Genomic DNA, 21,724 nt, shown 5'->3' with positions numbered 1-21,724 from the left:
ATTTCTTTATTAACAATTCAAGTAGATATCGCAATCTAACACATAAAACTACCTACTACTTAATTAAATTTTCCCCTCATACTTTCTTCCCTCTCAAATAATTTTTTTTTCATTCTTCCTGGCTTTTAAACTAGAGAGATGCTGCTTTTTCCTTCTAGTCTACTTTTGGTCCTGAACAAAAATGGGCATATCTGAATTGCGGTGGGTGACACGAAGTAGGTTTGAGGTTTTACTGGTAACAGCGTCTGACAGTGCTTCAAAATATTAAATGTCAGTAGAATACAATTACAGTTTACAACTTACCACTCGACATAGCTCTTGAACATCATGTTGCATGAAGCTATCTAAAGTTTCCCACCTTGGAAAAATAAAACGAACATTTATATCAAAACTTCCAAATTTCAACTAAGAAAAAATTAACAAGCAGCTTAGATTAAAAACAAAATTGTATAATCGGCCATTACTCCTAAATTCATTTTCTGAGATTATTTTCAAAATTATAATTCACAGATAAATTGAGTTTTTATCAGGACACTCAAATGTTCACAACTTTATCTTGTTCTAAACAACTTAACAACAAGGGGAGGTTGTATATGCCATGATTTAAAAACTGTATGTGCTGTTTATTTGACAGGTAAAGCTTTTAATTGGTGATTTCTCAACCAAAATTCTAACACCAAGCCCGCTATATCCAGAGATAAAAGAAAATACAATAAAGAAAACCCTCTGACATAAGTAAATGCCTCCACTATGCTTGCATTCCTCCAGGAACAAACCCATCCTTCAAGGGAGCAGCAGAACGGGAAGGTGCATTTCTAATACATACCCAAATGACTTCGTGAGCTTTTTTGTTCCTACGGGCTTATCGCTGTGCTGTAATTCATAGAACACTCTCTGTAATGCTAAAGGGACACTTTTGGATGAATCATCACCCTCTGTTGGCATCATGTACACGGCCTAAAAGAATCAAGAAATAAAAATAAAATTGGATGTGAAAATACCATTTCTAATATAATAATGGCTAATGTAGTTTTAGTTATTAGGTGCTTTAATTATCCCTTAAATAGGACAAAAAGTTCCTTTTTTTAAAATCATGAAAGTCTTTAGCAACATTCTAGAAAATAAGAGAAAGCAAAAAAAAATTTTTTCTTTTTAATTACCTATGGCTCATCATCCAAAGAGAACCACTTTTATTACATACTTCTTGGAGCATCACTTTAAAACTTAACATTACTTTTTTGACAAATATTTAATGAAACAAATGCTACTGAAATGACCCACATTCAGCTATCCCAGGACATACCCTAGCACAGCAATTCACTCGGAGAACAGTGCAAACACAGAAGGAAAACCAGCACACCAGCCCACAGTGCCCCACAACCAGGAGTCCGTGTAGCCTGCACTGCTCCACGCTGCCCATCCGACATTCTCAAGTACAAAAGACTCTGTCTCCTACATTAGATTCAAGGGAGGTCAGTCTGGTTTAACTAGTCTTACGGAAATAAGTTTTACCTATAATAGGTGAAAATTAAGATTGCACATTGCACAACCAGTGGTTTCCCAAATGATCAATTAACTTTTCACATGTTGCTAGTGGCTTTCATATTTAAATCAAACCCATATTATTTCCAGCTCAAAGTTAGGACCATTAGCTGTAGTGAACTTCTGATAACCCCAGTAAGTGTCCAAACACCGAGGAATCAATATATGCACAAGCATACGATGGCGGCCCTCTCTGGAGACAGCACTATGGTATGGGGAGAAGACAAGGCAAAGTTTGGTGAGAGGACTTTGCTTGTTTCTTAACATTTGAGAGAAAAGGGTGGGTGGAAGGTTGAGGAGAGAAATACCATCCATTTACCTTTCGTAGTTGATTTGTGAAAAATAAAGTCTGCAGCAGGCTGTTCATGTAACAAGTCGCTCCCTGATTCTTTAAACCGACATAGCCCGTGTGCTTCTTTGAATCCCACCTACAAGATCAGTTTGAGGTTGAGGGAAAACTGCACAGGACACTTCCTTGCTTCTGCAACGTGTGTGGAGCGATTCGACTACATGTCAGCGTGGCGGCCAACACTTCACTGCTATTTCCCACCATCCGGACACAGGAATGAAGGCCAATCACCCCTCCAAGTTAATAGCTCATTGTCAGGCCCATGGCACTAAGAACTCCAAGGACAAGAGTTCTTATCACAGGGTTCCCTACAATGGTCTTGGATTCTCCACCCAAGTGCACGGACCAGGGCTAATTCAACCCCAGGATTCGAGAAGCAACTTAAAACACTGTCTGCTGATGGTACTGTCATCATTTCCCAAGATCAGCGCTCAGACCTGAATTAAACTCTGTATACTGATATCAAACTGACTCCCAGTGTAGTTCTATTACTTACATACAAAGGTAAAATGAAGTTAGCAAGAAATAAAAACAGCTGAGACCCCTCTTTTCCATAGTCACCTACTCAGGAAAAGACAAACATGTATACTGGCAAGTGCTGTTGCAGACTTTCAAACATCTAGAGCAGGGGTCTCAAACTCGCGGCCTGCCGAACAATTTTGTGCGGCCCGCAGGCTAATCCACGGGCTTACTTAATTTTCTCCAAAATATTTTGAACTTTGTGGATTAGTCTGCGGGCCGCACAAAATTGTTCGGCGGGCCGCGAGTTTGAGACCCCTGATCTAGAGCTTTTCTCTTTAGTTTTCTATTTTGGTAGTGGTTCGGAGAAAAGGCAGATGTTCACAAAGTGGAAAGTCCCATCTGCCACCCCCTAACCCCCATAATAACAGGAAGATGAAGAGAATACCCTTAGAAAGCAGAACAACGTCCCCACCTCCATCTGTATATAGATATAATACGAACACATAAACACTCATGATCGCCACTAAGTATGACAGGAGACATTTACTGTGAGAGAGTCAACAGTACTCGGAATACAGGTGTTAGTCCATGGCCTTGCAAACACACTCAGGAGTGTTAAATGGCCCCAGTTAAAACTCACATGTGTGTGTAAAAATTATTTTTTAAAACCAGCAAGAAAATGCAAGAATCCTAAATTACAGATGGCTAATTTAAAAACTATAAAATCATAAAGATAGGTATTAATGGTTGAATAAGTTTTGACAAGTGTGGATGAACCAATTAAGTCTGTTTTGATTGGAAAGACTGGGAAACCCAATCTGCTTTTTAAGTCAAGACACATAGGAAAAAGTTCTTAAAACGAAGAGAAAAAAAATCCCACAAAAAATTTAATTAGAAATACCTTGCTTTAGCCCCCCACTTCTGATACTAGACTACAACATAAGTGTATGTTTTGAAAAGGCCACTTAAGAAAAGCCTGATTCCTCCTATATCAGCCCAATTAACATAAAGCTAATAAACAATATTTGCTTTAAAAAAAAATTCCCAGTGCCACCCCTCGGCCACATTAGCCAGGACCCAAACTAAGGAACAGCTCCATGATGGCCACCCCATTGTTCTCTGCCTCATTCCATCAAGGCCAACTGATGAGCTCTTGCCCAAAAGAAGGGCCATGTAACAGAGTAACGCAAGCAAGAGACTGGGACCTGGCACTTAACTTCTTCCTAGATAGCATGCTACTGTTTCACTCTGGGTCTTACAGAGTTTGCTGGTCTTCTACAACCTGATCTCAAGTCACTACTAGTCTTCAGTTCCGCTCTTCACTGTCCTGTTGTTCTGTCCAATCCCAAACTTGCCTGCCGGTGCCTTTACCCATGTCGTTCTCCTCACCCCAATTCCACCACCCTTCTTATCAACCAGTAACACAAGACATTCTTTAAGGCCAAAACCTCCTTTGCACACGGGCCTTCCTGGACCGACCAACATCGAGGCAAAAGCATCCTCTGACCCTCCTCTCAGCTCTGTGGTACCCCACTCACTACTTCACCCGCTCACTGGTACCCCCATCACTATGCATTGATATCACTCCCTGATCTGTACATCCCTGACCTCTTCAAAATAAAAACAGAGCGGCTCCTGCTGTAGTTATTTACAAACGCCAAGGCTCTCTTGTTGACCATGTAATTATATTCCTAGTGCACAGCAGGGTCTGGCATACATGTCTGTGTGTTCCACGTGTGCCAAGTGGCAAGCACAGAGAGGGTGCCTATCTGTGGAATACATGCATCTCTGATTATATGCAAATGCTGCCCTCTCTTCAGAACAAAACACATTTCTTAATAGCACCCAATTAAAGAAAAACTTACGCAACTCCATGGGGAGCATCCGCCTGTACAAAGACTTCAAAAGTCACTTTGTCATCATCTATAAATCCTTTCTCAGGATCAGTCACTTCCTATTAAAAAAAAAAAGTCCAACTTGCATAAGATCACACGAATGCTCACTTCATTCCAAAGAAGACAATTACCCTAGTGTCCCATACTTAAGAGATTAAAATACTACTTTTCAAACACCCAAATTATGCTTCTAGTTTTACAGTGTTCTGGTTTGCTTTAAACAGTGTTGCCTGAACAAAAGGAGGCATCTGGAGGCATTGGGGGTGCAACACCATAGCGTGGAAATTGAGAGATTAGTGTCTCCTTATTAGAGCAACACTGGGAAGGTTCCAGAGAATTCAGGCTAGGAGAATTGAGCAAGACGTTCCCAAGAATGTTATGCGAAAGGCAGCCAACATGAACTGACTTGAGAATTCATGAAGGTACATGAAACCACTGCGTACTACAATCTGACTGAAGGAAGGACCTCAACTGGTGCTATTCTTTTAAAGAAAATTTACCTATCAGAAAAGCTATTATAACTAGTTTATAATGTATGACAAAATGTTGGGACTGGAGTCCTGTTGGCTGCTAAAAGCTTAGCTAGGAAAAAACAAAAAACCATATACAGATACCTGTTCAACTTAAACATTTTCATTCTAAAATGAAGAGAAGGCTTTGAAGAATAAGAAATTCAAGGGAACACAGACTGAGGTGCAGATTATCCAGGCTAAATCCACTGTTACTTACACTCCAGGCCATAAAATTGGAAAATCCCCAATCATTTTCTTTATGGAAGAACAAATGACTAATACGACGACTGAATGACTTCTCCTCTTCTCTGTAATTTATTATCTTCAGCACGGCTTGAGCGTGACAAGACCACGACCTGTTTAAAGAAAATAATCTAAGCCTTAGGTAATGTAATTCACTGATGTTTATACATGTTTTAAAACACAGCATACAAAAATTCCTGTATCTTTTTACTCTTTTTTTTTATGGACAGGAGGGTTGGGAGGAACATTATTCATCTTTAGTGGAGAAAAAATGCTTAAAGAGTTTGGGGGTGTCCCTGCCTTATGTACTGATTTCACTCATGGTATTATTTTTTAATTTTTCAGAAGTTTAAGTAACGTTTTTTACTGGTATCAATAAGCACTGGCCAGATAGCTCAGTTGGTTAGAGAATCACCCCAATGTACTGAGGTTGTGGGTTCAATCCCCAGTCAGGGCACATTTAAGAATCAACCAGTGAATGCATATATAAGTGGAACAACAAATCAAGTGTTTCTCTCTCTTCCTCCCCTTTCTCTATAAAATAAATAAATACATTAAAATTTAGATTTTATAAGAGACTATAGCTTTTGGGTCAGATTATAGTTCTACAGTACTACTTGAAAAGAACAGGAATAAAGAATGATAATATTCTTTTTTCTTTTAGAAGAACGGACTTAAAAGCTCCAGGTTCCAGTAATAAAGGTGTGACTTCTAAGCATCATTCCTGCCGCTGGTAGCTCATAGGTACTGTGGCTGTCAAGTTCTTAAGAGCACCATCCAGGCTCTGGCCAGTTGGCTCAGTGGTAGAGCGTCGGCCTGGTGTGCAGGAATCCCGGGTTCGATTCCCGGCCAGGGCACACAGGAGAAGCGCCCATCTGCTTCTCCACCCCCCCTTCCTCTCTGTCTCTCTCTTCCCCTCCCGCAGCCAAGGCTCCATTGGAGCAAAGTTGGTCTGGGTGCTGGGGATGGCTCCATGGCTTCTGCCTCAGGCGCTAGAATGGCTCTGGTTGCAGCAGAGCGACGCCCCATATGGGCAGAGCATCGCTCCCTGGAGGGCATGCCGGGTGGATCCCGGTCAGGCACATGTGGGAGTCTGTTTGCCTCCGTTTCCAACTTCGGAAAAATACAAAAAAAAAAAAAAAAAAAGAGAGAGAAAGCACCATCCACACCAGCCTCCATGCAGGGCTGTACCAGTGGGCTCCTGGGAAATTCTGAGCATGGTCGTGTCTTATAGCCACAAGAGACACGAGCAATAGATGCAGTTAGTCATATTTGAGGCAGACCACAAGGAACCTCTGGAACAGTGTTTAAAAACCAAAAACAGCCTGACCAGGTGGTGGCACAATGGGTAGAACATCGACCTGGGATGCTGAGGAGCCAGGTTTGAAACACCAAGGTCGCTGGATTGAGCAAGGATTCACTGGCTCAGCTGGAACCCTCACCTCCTTCCCGGTCAAGGCACATATGAGAAAGCAATTAATAAACAACTAAGGTGCAACTCCCAGTTGATGCTTTCATCTCTCTTCCTTCCTGTCTGTCCCCCTCCTCTTGCTTTAAAAAAAAAAGACAGAAAACTCAAAACATATACCACTTTAAAGGTCCACCAAAAGGTTTACAATGAAAGCAGAACTTAGAAAGGAGCGTCAGGACTGCACTGTGAATGGGCTGCAAGCTCACTGAAACACCTAGAAGAGCAGTGCAGTGACATCGGCACTTCCTCTTGCTCAGGATAATCCTAATCCCCACGCTGGATGCAGCCGGCTCACTATGCTTCCAAACTGCTGCTCAAGCTAAGGCTATCAGATTAGAATCTAGCCCAAACACGTGTCAGATCATGATGTGAGCGTAAGAGGAAAAGTTTCAATCTACAGAAAACCCTGGCTGCACCATAAAATAGGCTTAGTACTTCTTAAAGATTCAAGTAAAAATAAAAATAAAATGAATTGTGTTCCCTGGAGCTTTGACAGGACAGCTAGAGCCAGTGCCCTCTGTCAATGGGCCACTATCTGGGAATAGCAGGGAGACTGGACAGGTGTGGTCCAAGGAAGCAGCTTGGTGACAACATGATCTGGAATCCCTCAGACAGCGTCGTTTGGGGGATCTGATATATATTGAACAGTGACAGTTTTTAACTAAAGGAGTCACTTAGGAAACAGGAAGAAAATATGAAGCCTCTAATCCTTGGCTTCATCTGAATAGAGGGACAACCAAGACTCTTCTTTTAATTTCAAGGACACTTTATAAATATAACTCCTTTCAGAAATTACACACAAAAAATTGTTTTTTTTCTACAATAAGTCTGACAGACCCCTGTTATAAAGCCCTCAAATGTTTTTTATTTTAATTTTCTGAATAACCCAGAGGAATTGATTAGCCAATGGGAAAGAGGTCAGCCTGAAGAATTTTCCTTAACTACAATTTTCCCTTTGGAGAGCTACTGGTGAATAAGGATGAAGCCTGGGAAACCAAGAATCATCTAGTTCACTGGATCCTGATTCCATGTTCATACCAATTTTTCTATTTGCAATAAAAATATTTATCTTTTCTAGTTTAGGTATAATACCTACCAGTAAGTTTTAATAGGAAAATGTATTTAATCAGAAAATGTATTTAATCTAACTCAAAAGCAAAGAGCTATTTAGAAGCAGCATGGAAACTAAAAATTTCAAAATTCAAGAGGCTGATCAAAATTTGGCTTCCAACGTATTATAACTATCTGTGGGTTTTTAATTGCATCATTTAAACTGTCTTACGTGGAATCAGATTCAGCATTGCACTGGAGAAAGAATCCTACGCTTTTTTGGTGTGGTCTGTCTGGATAAAAGCGTGGCATCACCATAATCTTCCATGGCAGATTTCGCACAAAACACGGAGGGCTAAGGACCGACTCACTCAGTCTGCTGAAGCGCTCGACACTGAACTGAAAGGTTGCCTCGGAGCGCCAACTCGTGTCTGCAAGAAAACACGTAGTCAGTAGGAGTCGTGCATGGTCAAACAGCCCTGAAAGCACCAACAACAACTGGGGATATCTACTCCACACAACCTCAACCTCGCTGCTGAAACCCAGCTCTCTGGAAAAATGAGAGTATCAGTTCCAATTTCCTAATAACCTGAAGCATCACAGTAACACAGTTTCTGTGTGAATGAGACCCGCCAAGCTCAGAAGGCTAACAACACACTCCTGCTTTCCCTCCTCGATTTCCGAGTTCAGTGTGATAACATCTATTCTCCTCTACCTTAATTCCTACATAATCCTTAGTGCACGGAGGGGCTCTGGAGGGGAGGGATGAAACACGTAACATCTGTTCAAGGACAGGACTTGGGAAGGTAAAGACAGCTTGGGAACTGGGCTGAGTGGAGAGAATAAACAGAGGGGGCACTGAACTTGCTAACACAGGTGGCCTTTGGGGGGAGTGGGATATGGCCAGACGTTCCCAAGGAATCCTTTCCAAGGAAACGCAGCACTGTTTAGAAACAAAAGGTTGCTAAAAAGTTAGCCTAAAAATAAAGGCTAACTTTATTAGCTAAAATTTTTGTGAAACAAAGCCTGGACTCCCTAGGGTGAATAACTTAAAAAACAAAACAAAAAAACTGGTATTCTTTATTACTCAATGAGACTTAAGGCCAATTTAATTATAGTTTCCTCTAATAAAAAGCAAACTGTTGATAGAGTGCCTCTTAGACTTTAGACTAAAGTCACACACTTTGGAATTCCACCTTAAGTGATGGTGGCTATTCATTTACAAGTGACACAGGCCCTGGGTTAGCTTTGACAAGCTCAGCAGTGTCCTGATGCTTCTCAGACTCCTATGTGAAGGAGCGGCCCTCCCAAAGCCACCCACCAACCTGTCCCTGCCAGCACTTCATAATAAAGCACCATGGATCGGCGCAGCAGGCCCATTTCTAATGTTCCTCTCGCTCTCTGTACCTATTTCTCTGCAGATGGAGAATAGCTCACAGATAGATGGGCAGGGGACCAAGGCCACACCTTGAGGGGCCACAGCTGATCTACAGAAGGAGCCTGGAAGGCTTTTAAGAGTCAGGTGCTATTCTGACACCCTGCCAGCCCCCAGGCTCCTGAGGGAGGGAAAGAGGGTGGAGGCTAAAGGGAAGAAGAGCCTGTGAAGAACAAATCCCCCCTTCACCCTCAGTCTCCACCCTGCACACAAATGGCTTGGGCTGTGACTAACTGAATTTGTTCTTAGGAAAACATGTCCATCAGTCCTCATGAGAGGGTAATACTCTTTACCAAAGAAAGAACCAAAAGTATGCATGAAAGTTAGCATTTTTACCTTCTTTTAAACACTTTTTCCATCCCTAATTGTCTTTCCTACAGGAAGCCGTGCTCAGCAGTTAGAGAAGCCCTCTGGAAGGAGAGCCCTGGCGGGAGGGAGTGCCGTCTGAGCAGCACTGTGCAAGAGACTCCCCCCAGTGGCCAGCAACACGGAGCCCTTTCAGGGACAGGAAAGGCCAGAGAAAAGGCAAGAAACCTACTCAAGAGAATGATGTCTAGAATGGCATAGGAGAAAAGTAGGCCAGTTTTTCAGACACACTGCTCACATTTGAGCTGCATTTAAATCCTGCAAAGTAGGCAAGGGCAGCTATTACATAAACCTCACTTATATAGATGACAAAACTGAGACTCGCTGAGGTTAAGTAGCTCGTCTCATCCAAAGTGTTTTGCAAAGTGATCACGGAGGACTCAATACCATGATTTGTGAACACTAAGTACAGTCCGTGATCCTGCCTCTGGTTCGTAGAATGCCATTCTAACGCTCCACCAAACACAGACCCCAGTAAAACTGGCTTGCTTTACAGCGATAGAAGAACTGTGTTGCCCCAGTACTCAGGCCTAAGGAGACATGGCAGGGTCCTGCCTCCCCTTCTAATTTTCCTATTTTGTTTTCATATACAATTCAGCTCTTTGTAGGGTTAGATTTTTATACAGGTAAAAACTGATACAGTGTGGAACTGAGTCCACAAGCTGGCAGGCCCGGCAATGGCTCAGTGCTCTAAGCCTGGTGCCATCCGGCTCAGTTCACCGTTGTTGATAAGAGTGCCTCTTAACAAAGAAAAGCCTGCCCGTTGAAGCTGTTTATCACAGATACCTGGTACATTTGCTGGAGTTAGCAGTGACTTTCATTGAGAGATTAGAAACCCATCTTGAAACAATTGGAAATATTCCTCACTTAGATGCAAATCTAAAGAAAATGAGCAAGGCTTTAGCCAAGATGGATATTTTGCTGATAGAGACAGAAGAACTGGCAGAGAATATACTCAAGTGGCGAGAACACCAAAAGGAAGTTTCCTCTTGTATTCCCGAAATATTAGCTGAAGAAAATATCTTCAGAAACATGATGTTATAACATCTCCTTTACTCTTTACCTCTAAAGTTCATGTCCAAACTATTAATGCCAAATAATTCAACTGATTCAATTATTTTTACTTAATTGTGTGTGGTCGTGTGAAATCCATTGCTAGTCGATGATAACATGGGTATATATATAGGCTTTACTGCTAGCAGTACTGAAAGAGCTCTCTATATGGAAGTACTACAATTCCAAGTTATTAAGACCAAACTAAATTTTCCTTTGTTTTTCATATATTTTCATTCCACTTTTCAATAAAACTTAAGAAGATAAAAAAAAAAAAAAAAAAAAAAAAAGAGTGCCTCTTAGATTATACACTAGATGTAAGAGTCTGCTTCACATTGAGGGCACAACCTTAGAAGAGACTTATCTTCCAAAACATGCTAATCAGGAAATTTAACATGAGATTTCATGTGAATATAAATCTCATTCTATGGCTGGCAAATCTTTATACTAACTGAATGACTGAAAAATTTCATTAAATACCAAAAGGTCAAAACAGAAGAGTCTACAAAAAAAGAGAAGCTGACTTGAAACTCATCTTTGCCAAATAAGGCTGGCCTAATTCCCCTATGAGAAATTATAAGAGGCTAAACATATACCGTATCTTCCCATGTATTAGACTCTCCCATGTATAATAAGATGCACCTTACTTTTGGGGCCTGAAATTTGAAAAAAAAAAATATTACATAAAGTTATTAAACTCAAGTTTTATTCATCATAAAATTCATAGAACTCCTCCACTGTGAAAAAGCACAAAAACAAGAGTGAAAAAGTGGGAAATGCAAGTAAAAAATCTACAGCCACTGTATAAATAAGATGCACAGTTTTTAGGCCCCCAATTTTTCAGGGGGAAATGTGTGTCTTATACATGGGGAAAGACGGAAATTTTTGTCCAAGAAACGGAGTGTAAGGTACTAAGGATTCTATGCACTATTTTTGCAACTGCCTGTGTCTATAATTACTTCAAAATTAAAAACGTTTTAAAAAGCAGTATACCTGGGATTATGAAGGATACCCCATATCCAGTAGTCTTAGTATTTCATCCAAATATAAGCTCTAAACTTCCAGGATACCACAGAGCACCTATTTCATTACTCCATGCATTTTTTTACTGTGGATAATAGGACGCTGAACTTGTGTTAACCGCCTGCGGTCACCACGCATCCTCAGGCAGAACTCCATCAGCACAGCACCTTCCCACCCTGTGCTTAGTAGCAGTAGCAGCTACCACGTACCCACAGCGACCACTGTGCCCGCTCAAACAGTCTTATCTGCACAGCAAAGGCCAGTGTGCTGGCCTGGGGTTCGGGTGCATGAAAAAGTAGAAAAAGATATATTACTTTGGTTTCCTGAACGAGAAGAGTTAGCCTGAAGTTTTCCCAAATGGTACTCTCGCAGTTAGTTTTATCAAACCTCTTGGTTCACGAGTACCAACAACCTCAACCTATATTCATCTAGCTCTGCAGAGACTGCATTTACTAGAAAACTTCCTGTGGTTATCTCAGGAAAAACAGTAAGAAGCTAAAATCAAAGTAAAGTGGGTACAACTAGAAATGATTTTGATACTTGCCCATAATTCTATATCAGGGGTCCCCAAACTACGGCCCCCTGAGGCCATTCACTCGGCCCCCGCCGCACTTTGGGAAGGGGCACCTCTTTCATTGGTGGTCAGTGAGAGGAACACAGGATGCATCCGCATCCTGTGCTCCTGGAGTACTGTATGTGGCGGCTCCACAAACCGCAAAGCACAGTGTCTTTCACGTACAGTACTACTTCCGGTGACGCAGGACTCACGCCTCACGGCTAGCAGTGACAAATATGGAACTTGACAGTGACCATCTCATTAGCCAAAAGCAGGCCCATAGTTCCCATTGAAATACCGGTCAGTTTGTTGATTTAAATTTACTTGTTCTTTACTTTAAATATTGTATTTGTTCTCATTTTTGTTTTTTTACTTTAAAATAAAATATATGCAGTGTGCATAGGAATTTGTTCATATTTTTTTTTATAGTCTGGCCCTCCAACGGTCTGAAGGACAGTGAACTGGCCCCCTGTGTAAAAAGTTTGGGGACCCCTGTTCTATATTAACAGGATTTGTAAATGCTCTCTACCTCATATTTTCCTGATCTGTGCTGTTAGCTATTTAACTTTTGTTTAAGAAACATCTCTTATTAAGGCTTCTCTGCACATCTGACCAGTATCAGTGTTTTACAGATTAAGATATTTAAAGGATATTCAGGAAAAGGGGTTCTAAAGTCCAGAGTGTCGGGGAATCATTAATAAAAAGTCTTTAGGAGAAAGATGTTCGGATCCAATGGCTAGGGTATTATAACACAGAAACTTGTTTAACCTAGCACTCTTCAAACTCCCTAGATTCACAACACACTTGCCCTTAAGTACAGCTTCTACTCCTAGAACCACCTCTTTCCGCCCCTTTACCATCAAATGGAAATTACCCTTTTCACTCTCTTACTCCTGGGTCTTTCAAAGGGCACCGAAAATTCAAACCAGTAAGAAAGTGCTACTGAATATCCCTCTACTTTTTCCTACAATATAGTTTTTCCACGTGGTAATTCACAACAGGAGCATTGCCCTTTTAGGTTCTATGGCTCGGCACCATTATTTACTACTAACAATTTAGTAAAATGCCTCAAGATAAAAGGGATTTTATATACATTGCAATCTCCTAACAGTGGTTCACAAATTAGGCAAATTCCAGGTCCCAAGAGACATCAGCCAGTATCTAGACATCTGGTTGTCACAATTAAGAAGATAAGGGTAGAATGACACTGGTGTCCTATAATGCAACGGACAGCACCCTATAACAAAGAATGACCCGTCCAAAATATGCAATGGAGCCGAAGCTTAGATATCCCTGCCCTTTTATCTGCACCAAGCCCTCCCCCCTAAAAGCACGAGTGGAAGTATCAGTCCAAAACTGCTCTGGAATCTAGACTGAGAGCACTGTGACTGGGCTGGGCCAATCAATGCTCCACGAGTGCTAGGACTGGTCCTTAACTCACACGGCACATCAGACCTGGCAGTGCCTTCCCTCTGCATTCTCTGCCTCACTAATGGCATCTTCGGTGTCTAAAATAAAACCAAGAGCCCAGGAACCAAAGAGACCACACCCACACCGTTGCCCTTGGTCTCGAGTGGAAAGTGCACTGCACAGGTAACAAAGCAGCGGGGTTTAGACCACGCCTCTTTACCTTCCTTAGATATTGCCTCAGCCAGCTGCCAGGGGATAAACCGCACTGTGAGAGAACTCTCAACTACGGCTGCAGTTTCTCATGAAGGCTGAACTTTTGGCAGGAGGTCTGAACAGCAGTCCTTCTGGTGGTGCAGCCCGTGGCTGATGAGGTTTCTTTCAACTGCCCCGTTACACCCCTGGGAAGGACACAACCCTCATGAGGATTGATGGACATGCTTTTGACAGAACATGGTTTCATATTACACTGCAAGATTCCAGGGGCTGAATAAGTGATTACTAGCTGCTACCTGCTCACAATTTTGACCTTGTAAATGTACAGGTCACATAAACTGATAAAGTATAAAAAAGAAGCTGTCTCAAAAGAAAGTGACTCCCTAGGCACAAAATGTCCATGCACGTACATATGCATGTTTTTCTTGTACAGAAGTGATAAAATTTAGTGTGGGAGAATCAAGCCCAAAACTCGGTCTGATTTCAAACCTAAAAGGAGTGGGGTGCAGACAACTGATATACACACTACAATAAGAATGCAATGGAAAGCCAAGTTCCAATGTCTAGAAGCTAGAAGTAACTTGCTGAAGAAGGAGAGGAGAGTAACATGTATTACTTGGTCTGAATACTAACAGTGGCTGAAAAACTGCAGGCTTGAGTAATACCCATCTATTATAAACGTATTTAAACCTTCTCACCTAGGCTGGGGAGAATCAACTTACCTTGAAATTTGTAGGTGATCTTGAAATTCAACACCAAAACAGGCTCCTAATTTTTCTTCAGCTACAACCTCCTAAAAACTAGCTACTTTTAAGAAACTCAGAAGTGCTTGAGAAAGAAACAGGCAAGGCATCTGTTTGTGTTTCCAACAGTTTTCTGCCCAATGCAAGTAAGCAAACCACTTGTACTTACCATCCTCCATATCTTCCTCTGTGTTGTTGTGCCCATCACTCATGGCTACATTCCCGTTGATGACAGGGTTCTGAGTAATTCTCGGTGGGTCATCTGTATCTCCAGCTTTAAAGAAAACAAAGAAATTCCATGGTTTTTACCTTCATGGCTTCGATTTTAAATAAAAATATGTTGGTACTTTTGATGATTTCTATGCCCTAGTAAACTCCAACTGTGCTATAATCAATATGCTCTAACCCAGCCTGACCTGTGGTGGTGCAGTGGATAAAGCATCGACCTAGAAATGCTGAGGTCGCCGGTTCGAAACCCTGGGCTTGCCTGGTCAAGGCACATATGAGAGTTGATGCTTCCAGCTCCTCCCCCTTCTCTCTGTCTCTCCTCTCTCTCTCTCTCACTGTCTCTCCCTCTCCTCTCTAAAGTGAATAAATTAAAAACAAATTAATAAAAAAAAAAAAAGCTCTAACCCAAAAGGTATTTACTAGTTTCTTTAGTAAATATGAACTTGGGCTGATTTATAATGCTAAATGTATTTGAACACACACTATATGCCACACAATGATCTGCTCCATCCACAATATTTATTTTGAAGGTTTCTGACTCATTAAAACTTAATTAATCCTAGAGAGATTATTAAAGATTTACTAAATATATACAAAAAAGTGTGATTTTTTTTTTTTTTTTTTTTACCAGAGATCATGTCAGTGCCTTAATACATCACATTGCCATTCTCAAAGTATCTCTGGACAATTACTGTATAATTTAAGTGTAAGTCCATGCAAAAACCAGAACTGGTATTTTGGGGGCACAGGGAAATGGGAAGGAGGTCCCTGGAGGGCTGGCATATAGAGAATCCAGAAAGGATTGAGGGCTAATAAAACAGTTTTGATATTCTGTATGCTTGTTGAAATCTGGCTTAAAAAACATCTACACATAATGAGAAGCGTGGATTCAAAACATTTAAGCAATGACTGGCAAATATAAGGTGGATCCAGCTGTAACATTCTCATCATTATTTCCACTCATTAAATTTAAAAACATTTTCTTACACTGGCATAGCTCCATGATTAAAAAAGGGGGTGGTGGTAAACAATCTCTATTGGCCAAAAGGGCCATCCTTCACATTTTTAAATCCTCTCCTTCTTCCATATCAGAACAGCCCACTGCAAGCAGGTAATGCTGGCCCCCACGTTGCCTATGTACTTGGTGTTCCCTGGGGCTACAGACATTTCCATAGGAATTAAAGGGTCTCAGCTATAAACAGCAGGTGTGATTTTAAAAATATCTACGTAGGTGTGTCCTTGGCCTCTGATATTTCAGAGCCTTTCCAGCATTCGGATCAGCACTGTCAGGTTCAGCACCACGGATAGCACCAATCTCCCCCCTCCCCTTTAGACACTCCAAAACCCCAACTATCAGGTTACATCTCTCACATAATTTCTGTATATAAATTGTACGTTATCCTTCTTTAAGCATCTCACACACATCTTAGAAATTCTTGGAATCCAAGAAACAGGTATTACCAACCATTTCCTCAGTTGTTTTATTAACTATAAACGAATATATACACTTTAAAAAGCCATTTAAAAAAATAAAAAAATATATATTTTAAACTGGCCTCTCTAATACCACACCCTGACAGAAAAATTGGCGAAGGGAAATATAACCAAGGAGAAATTCCTTTTATATCATGGGTTAACTAGCTCAAATCTAAACTCTTAAACCATTGTTATTAACCTTTTTTTATATTTGGGGACTGAAAATAAAAGAATTATTTTGGGGACCACTAAAGAAGAAGTCACCCTGAGCATAAATGAATTCAAGAGAGATTATTGGGTCTATAATCTTCATTCATCAGGGTGTGGATCAACACAAAATTTCTGGTGGACTGGTCTGCAGACTGTTGGTTGAAAAACACTGCTTCAAAACCAATGTGCTTTAAAAGCAATAAAAAACCAAGTACACTGACCGAAATGTCTTCATCCACATACATTATCCTCTAAATTATATAAAACCACAGAAGAAATATTTTGAGAAAAAATCCCAAGAAGGTCCATGAATTAAATAGTACACTGTCCACCAATAGAATATTATGCAGCAGTGTTTTTTAGAACTTATATAGAAAATTAAGACACCAAGCAATAAATGCAACCCTTGTTTATAAAAGAGATATAGAGTATATTGGAATGCTATATAAATTATTTCCCTTTCTATGAATAAACCAACACTAAAAAAAAACATATAAACTATAGTAGTAGGAGTTTCTACAGAAGCAGCAGAGTATTGGTCACGCACGCACACTCACATCATGTACATGTACTACAAATCTAAAGTAATGTGCTTGATACCTGTCGCACTGCGATTGCTTTAAAATGGAGTTTATAACACACAAATGCAAAACAACCAATTATGCACAAAACAAAGCCCTGCTCCTGAAACTAGGATGTTATATAAATGTTGGCAGTCTAAACTGTGGCAAGTCATGATTCTGAAGATTCTGAGATCCAGGCAAATTCAAATTACTGCTGAGAAAAAGTATCTTTAAAGGTTCGTTTTAGTGACTTGAGATAGTAGAATTTTTTGTCAGAAGTTACAGTAATAAAAGTCAAGATCAATTTGAGAGATTCTATGGATCACCATTCACACTACCTTACTGTACAGTGTGGGAAAATGAGTAAGTTGACAGATGGGTTTTCCGCAGTAGAATTACCAGCACTGTTACGAGAGAGCCTGTGCTCGTGTTAACGAAGACAAGCTTCCTCTGCACTTGGCCCCTGAAAGCAGGCAGGCAGTTTTGTAGCTGACCAGGATTCTCCTGAGCAATGCCCCATCTTTTATTCTACACACCAAGGAACATGTTTCTGCTGGGCTGACCCAATTGTTCTTTTCCACTCTTTCTAAGCATGGAGATAGTGGTCAAGACTAGTGGCTGTCAAGTGGCACAAAGTTCCTGGTTGGTCCACCATGTACATGAGAAACCAGGCCAACAACAGGGCCGATGAAGTTCCCAACCAACTGCCATAGAAACTTTGTCAAGTTGTCAACGCAAGTCTAACTCCTGAGGGGCTGATCATCCAGTTTAAAAATGCTCCTCATAAATGAGTTCAACAAGAGGATTCAAATTTTAATTAAGACACAGTGAATCCCTGGATCAGAATTAAATGATAAAAGTACTCGATACCCACAAAGTCTTTACTGGGCTTCCAGAAATATCCCAAATGAATAAAACTGCCTTCTTTATCATCAAAGAAGCCCAAAACTGGTGTGTACATCTATCGATCACTGTACACAGTGATCCTGCTCCTGATTTTTATGTCCTGCCTAGCTGGAATTTCCCCTTCTGTGTCAATTCTCATTTGGCCAATATGAACAACACTAATTTTCTGATATACAATATTTTGTTGGCCTTGACATTTTGTCACCTCATAAAGATCTCCCAAACCTGTCCCAAAAAAACTCAATTTGAGAAAACCAAACACCACAATAAAACTTCACAGCCTTCCAACTAAGTTTCAGGATCTCAAATATTAAGACTGGAGACATGTTTGGCAATGACAATATGGAATGCCTCAAACAGACAAAGTCTCTGATAAGCCAAATGTCTGCAAGGTGGAAAAGGCAGTTATTAATGCAAAATATACACGACACTCAGAAAAACAGAAGATCATTTCCATTACTTGTGATTGGTAAACCTTTTGATAACAAATCTTGGGATAAGTATCAGGGGTATAATTTCAATTTTTATGTTAAAAGGTACAAAATAGCCTGAACAGGTGGTGGCGCAGTTGATAGAGCGTCAGATTGGGATATGGAGGACCCAGATTCGAGACCCTGAGGTCGCCAGCTTGAGCGTGGGCTCATCTGGTTTGAGCAAAAGCTCACCAGCTTGGACCCAAGGTCGCTGGCTCAAGCAAGGGGTTACTTGGTCTGCTGAAGGCCCGTGGTCAAGGCACATATGAGAAAGCAACCAGTGAACAACTAAGGTGTTGCAACAAAAAACTGATGATTGATGCTTCTCATCTCTCTGTTCCTGTCTGTCTGTCCCTATCTATCGCTCTCTCTGTCCCTGTAAAAAAAAAAAAAAAGGTACAAAATATCTTTTTTAAAGAATGACTTTAGAAAAACACACAGGCTACCTTGGCTAGTAACGAAACTTTTATACCCTCTTTTACTGAGGATGCCTATAACTATGTTCAGCTTTCCTACCTGCTGACTTTCGTTTGTGATGTCATCACAGAACTACTAACCCAAAGAACACAGTCAACTGCCATGGAAATGATGTGGTCTAATTTAGCTGCTGAATATCATGGTTAGATGAGCTAACATTATCGCAATGTGTTCTTTGACATTTTCTGTCATCTCATAAAGATCTCTCAAACCTGTTCCAAAAAAGCTCAATTTGAGAAAGCCAAACACCACAATAAAACTTCACAGCCTTCCAACTAAGTTTCAGAACCACAGAAAACTAGCCATGCCTCAGATGGACTCTTCACTCAGCCTCCCAGAGTCCTGCTCAAATTTCCCAACTAGTGCCACTACCCAGTGAGCAAAACCATGATTTGGTTAAGACAGCGTAATAGCAATTATCAATTTAGTCCCTGAATTGGTCAAGTAGAGCCTTTAACTGCCCCTGTTAATCCCAACCCTACCAGTTCACCTTGAATTCCAAGTCAGCCCCTGCCCCAGGACTCTGCTTGTCTTCCTTTCATCTCTCCCAGCACTGAACCCATTTTAAAGAATATTACATAAAACAGAGGTTATCAAGGTAAATTAGAACACTGGTATCTTTCAGCATATTCTTCTCTTAAGTGGCAACTCCAAATACATTTCAGGACAGTTCAGAAATATCAGTATTGGTCCTGGAAACCCATCAAGCAGCATCAAGACCCCAATCTGAATTCCGGAGTCACCTTCCTGCCCAAGCCTGTGGTTCTCCGCCATATCTGCATGGCTCTGCAGCAGAATCTGCTGGGCTGGGGGAGGGGAGGGTTCTCTTACCCACATCAGAGTGACAGCATAGATTCTTTAGGAGCTCTATTCTTATACCTCAACATTCTTTCTGTTAAAGCTCCCCACAAAATTAGAACCAGAAATAGATTCAACCAATTTCAACAATTTAAATATTCACCTTCAAAAGGCAAAGTATTTGGCTCTATGGGGTGGGTGGCTTTTAGGACACAACACTATCGTGTTAGGTCCTCTGTAGGTATATTTAACAAGAACAGAACCATTCCTATGTAAAACGTGTGTATATGTTTGTATGCATACTTATTTATTTATTTATTAATTTTAAAGAGGCAGGAGGAGGGAGGGAGGAAAGGAGGGAGGGAGGGAGGGAGGGAGGGAGGGAGAAGGGGGAGGAGCTTAAGAAGCAAGTCCAGGGTTTCAAACCAGCAACCTCCGTGTTCCAGGTCATTGCTCTATCCACTTGCCACCACAGATCAGGCCGTACTTTTTTTTTTTTTAGCAAGAGATAGGAGGCAGAAAGAAAGATGAGAGGTACCAACTCATAGTTGTGGCATTTTAGTTGTTTACTGATTGCTTCTCATATGTGCCTTAAAGGGTGTGGCAGGCTCCAGCTGAGCCAGTGACCCCTTACTCAAGCAAGCAGCCTTGGACCTAAGCTAGCGACCATGTGGTCATGTCTATGATCCCATGCTCAAGCTGGTGACCCCAGGGTTTTGAACCTGGGTCCTCAGTGTCCCAGATCAATACTTTATCCACTGTGCCACCTGGTCAGGTATATGCACACACTTATTGTAGGTTAGCACACTGAAAACAAGTAGTTTTTAAATCTGTAAAGCACTAAAGCATAAAAGATAACGGTGTACAGTTATTAAACTTAAAGCTTAATTGTAACATTTAGTTTATAAAAGGCTCTATTCTCTATGGCAAAGACTTTGACACTTAAAAAATAGAAGTAATACTTAACTTTTTTAACTATTTCCCTGGTCAGCAAACTGTGGCTCATGAGCCACCTGCGGCTCTTTGGCTCCTTGAGTGTGGCTCTTCCACAAAATACCACGTGCGGGTGCTACCTCGATAAGGAATGTACCTACTTATAGTTTAAGTTTAAAAAATCTGGCTCTCAAAAGAAATTTCAATCGTTGTACTGTTGATATTTGGCTCTGTTGACTAATGAGTTTGCTGACCACTGATTTAGGTTATTTTAAATAAATGATTATCTAATAAGAGTAAAAAAGGGGAGTGGGGCAAAGTAGTCCAGAAATAGATGATAAGGTAGATGGGGCGGGGGAGGGAGGGCGGAGACCTAGTTACTAGTTCCTTAGTTATTCAGTTGCTAACAATGGGAAACTGGGTATGGGATATATGGTGACATGCTGCACTAGCTTTCCAACTTTCCTATACAGCTAAAATGAATCCAGAACTTAAAGTGTACTTTAAAAAGACAACACAGCCAGCGGTAGAGCGTCGGCCTAGCGTGCGGAGGACCCGGGTTCGATTCCCGGCCAGGGCACACAGGAGAAGCGCCCATTTGCTTCTCCACCCCTCCGCCGCGCTTTCCTCTCTGTCTCTCTCTTCCCCTCCCGCAGCCAAGGCTCCATTGGAGCAAAGATGGCCCGGGCGCTGGGCATGGCTCTGTGGCCTCTGCCTCAGGCGCTAGAGTGGCTCTGGTTGCAATATGGCGACGCCCAGGATGGGCAGAGCATCGCCCCCTGGTGGGCAGAGCATCGCCCCTGGTGGGCGTGCCGGGTGGATCCCGGTGGGGCGCATGCGGGAGTCTGTCTGACTGTCTCTCCCTGTTTCCAGCTTCAGAAAAATGGAAAAAAAAAAAAAAAAAGACAACACAGCAATCCCTCAAGCCTAAGAAGCAAGGAATATAACATTAGTATCCACATAAACATGTCTGAAATTCTCACACAATTAGAAGGAAAAAGAAAGTGGAAAAAGATATAACGTTGGGTGGTGGGTGCATGGTGCAGTGTGCAGATGATGTGCTATATAGAACTGTATACTTTAAACCTATATGGTTTTATTAATGTCACCCCAACAAATTCAACTGAATAAATGAATGAATGAACAAAAAATAATGAAGAAATAAAAATGAATGAATAAATGGATAAAAAAAAATGGCAGCTTGAGAGCCGAGACACAAAAGCTTCCCACACGGGCCTGGGCAGGTGCGCAGAGCCGAGTTCTTCCACGGGCTGCCAGAGAGGGAGAGCTGTGTCTGTGCTGGGGCGGGAGCAGCAGTTCACATTTACTTGGAACAG

The 21,724-nt window shown here is 41.3% G+C and overlaps 2 protein-coding genes across 2 annotated transcripts in view; one reads left to right on the top strand and one right to left on the bottom strand.

Moving 5' to 3' along the window:
- Positions 1 to 21,724, bottom strand: part of USP7 (ubiquitin specific peptidase 7) — a 68,597-nt gene that overhangs the window by 17,725 nt on the left and 29,148 nt on the right. The window contains exons 2-8 of the mRNA XM_066274909.1: positions 14,493 to 14,597; positions 7,757 to 7,955; positions 4,978 to 5,116; positions 4,219 to 4,307; positions 1,862 to 1,970; positions 827 to 957; positions 304 to 358 (exon numbers count right to left, since the gene is read on the bottom strand). Coding sequence (XP_066131006.1) covers positions 304 to 358; positions 827 to 957; positions 1,862 to 1,970; positions 4,219 to 4,307; positions 4,978 to 5,116; positions 7,757 to 7,955; positions 14,493 to 14,597 — 827 coding nt within the window. The remainder of the gene's footprint in view (positions 1 to 303; positions 359 to 826; positions 958 to 1,861; positions 1,971 to 4,218; positions 4,308 to 4,977; positions 5,117 to 7,756; positions 7,956 to 14,492; positions 14,598 to 21,724) is intronic.
- Positions 9,215 to 10,452, top strand: LOC136334071 (HAUS augmin-like complex subunit 2). The gene is given in 3 exon segments (XM_066273843.1): positions 9,215 to 9,238; positions 10,076 to 10,340; positions 10,343 to 10,452. Coding segments are annotated over 3 exon segments (372 nt in total). The 3' UTR covers positions 10,426 to 10,452.

The sequence above is a fragment of the Saccopteryx bilineata genome, chromosome 4, assembly GCF_036850765.1.
Source record: "Saccopteryx bilineata isolate mSacBil1 chromosome 4, mSacBil1_pri_phased_curated, whole genome shotgun sequence".
Classification (NCBI taxonomy): Eukaryota; Metazoa; Chordata; class Mammalia; order Chiroptera; family Emballonuridae; genus Saccopteryx; species Saccopteryx bilineata.
The sequence above is the reverse complement of the archived record's forward strand: the minus strand, read 5'-3'. Positions and strand labels throughout refer to the sequence as shown.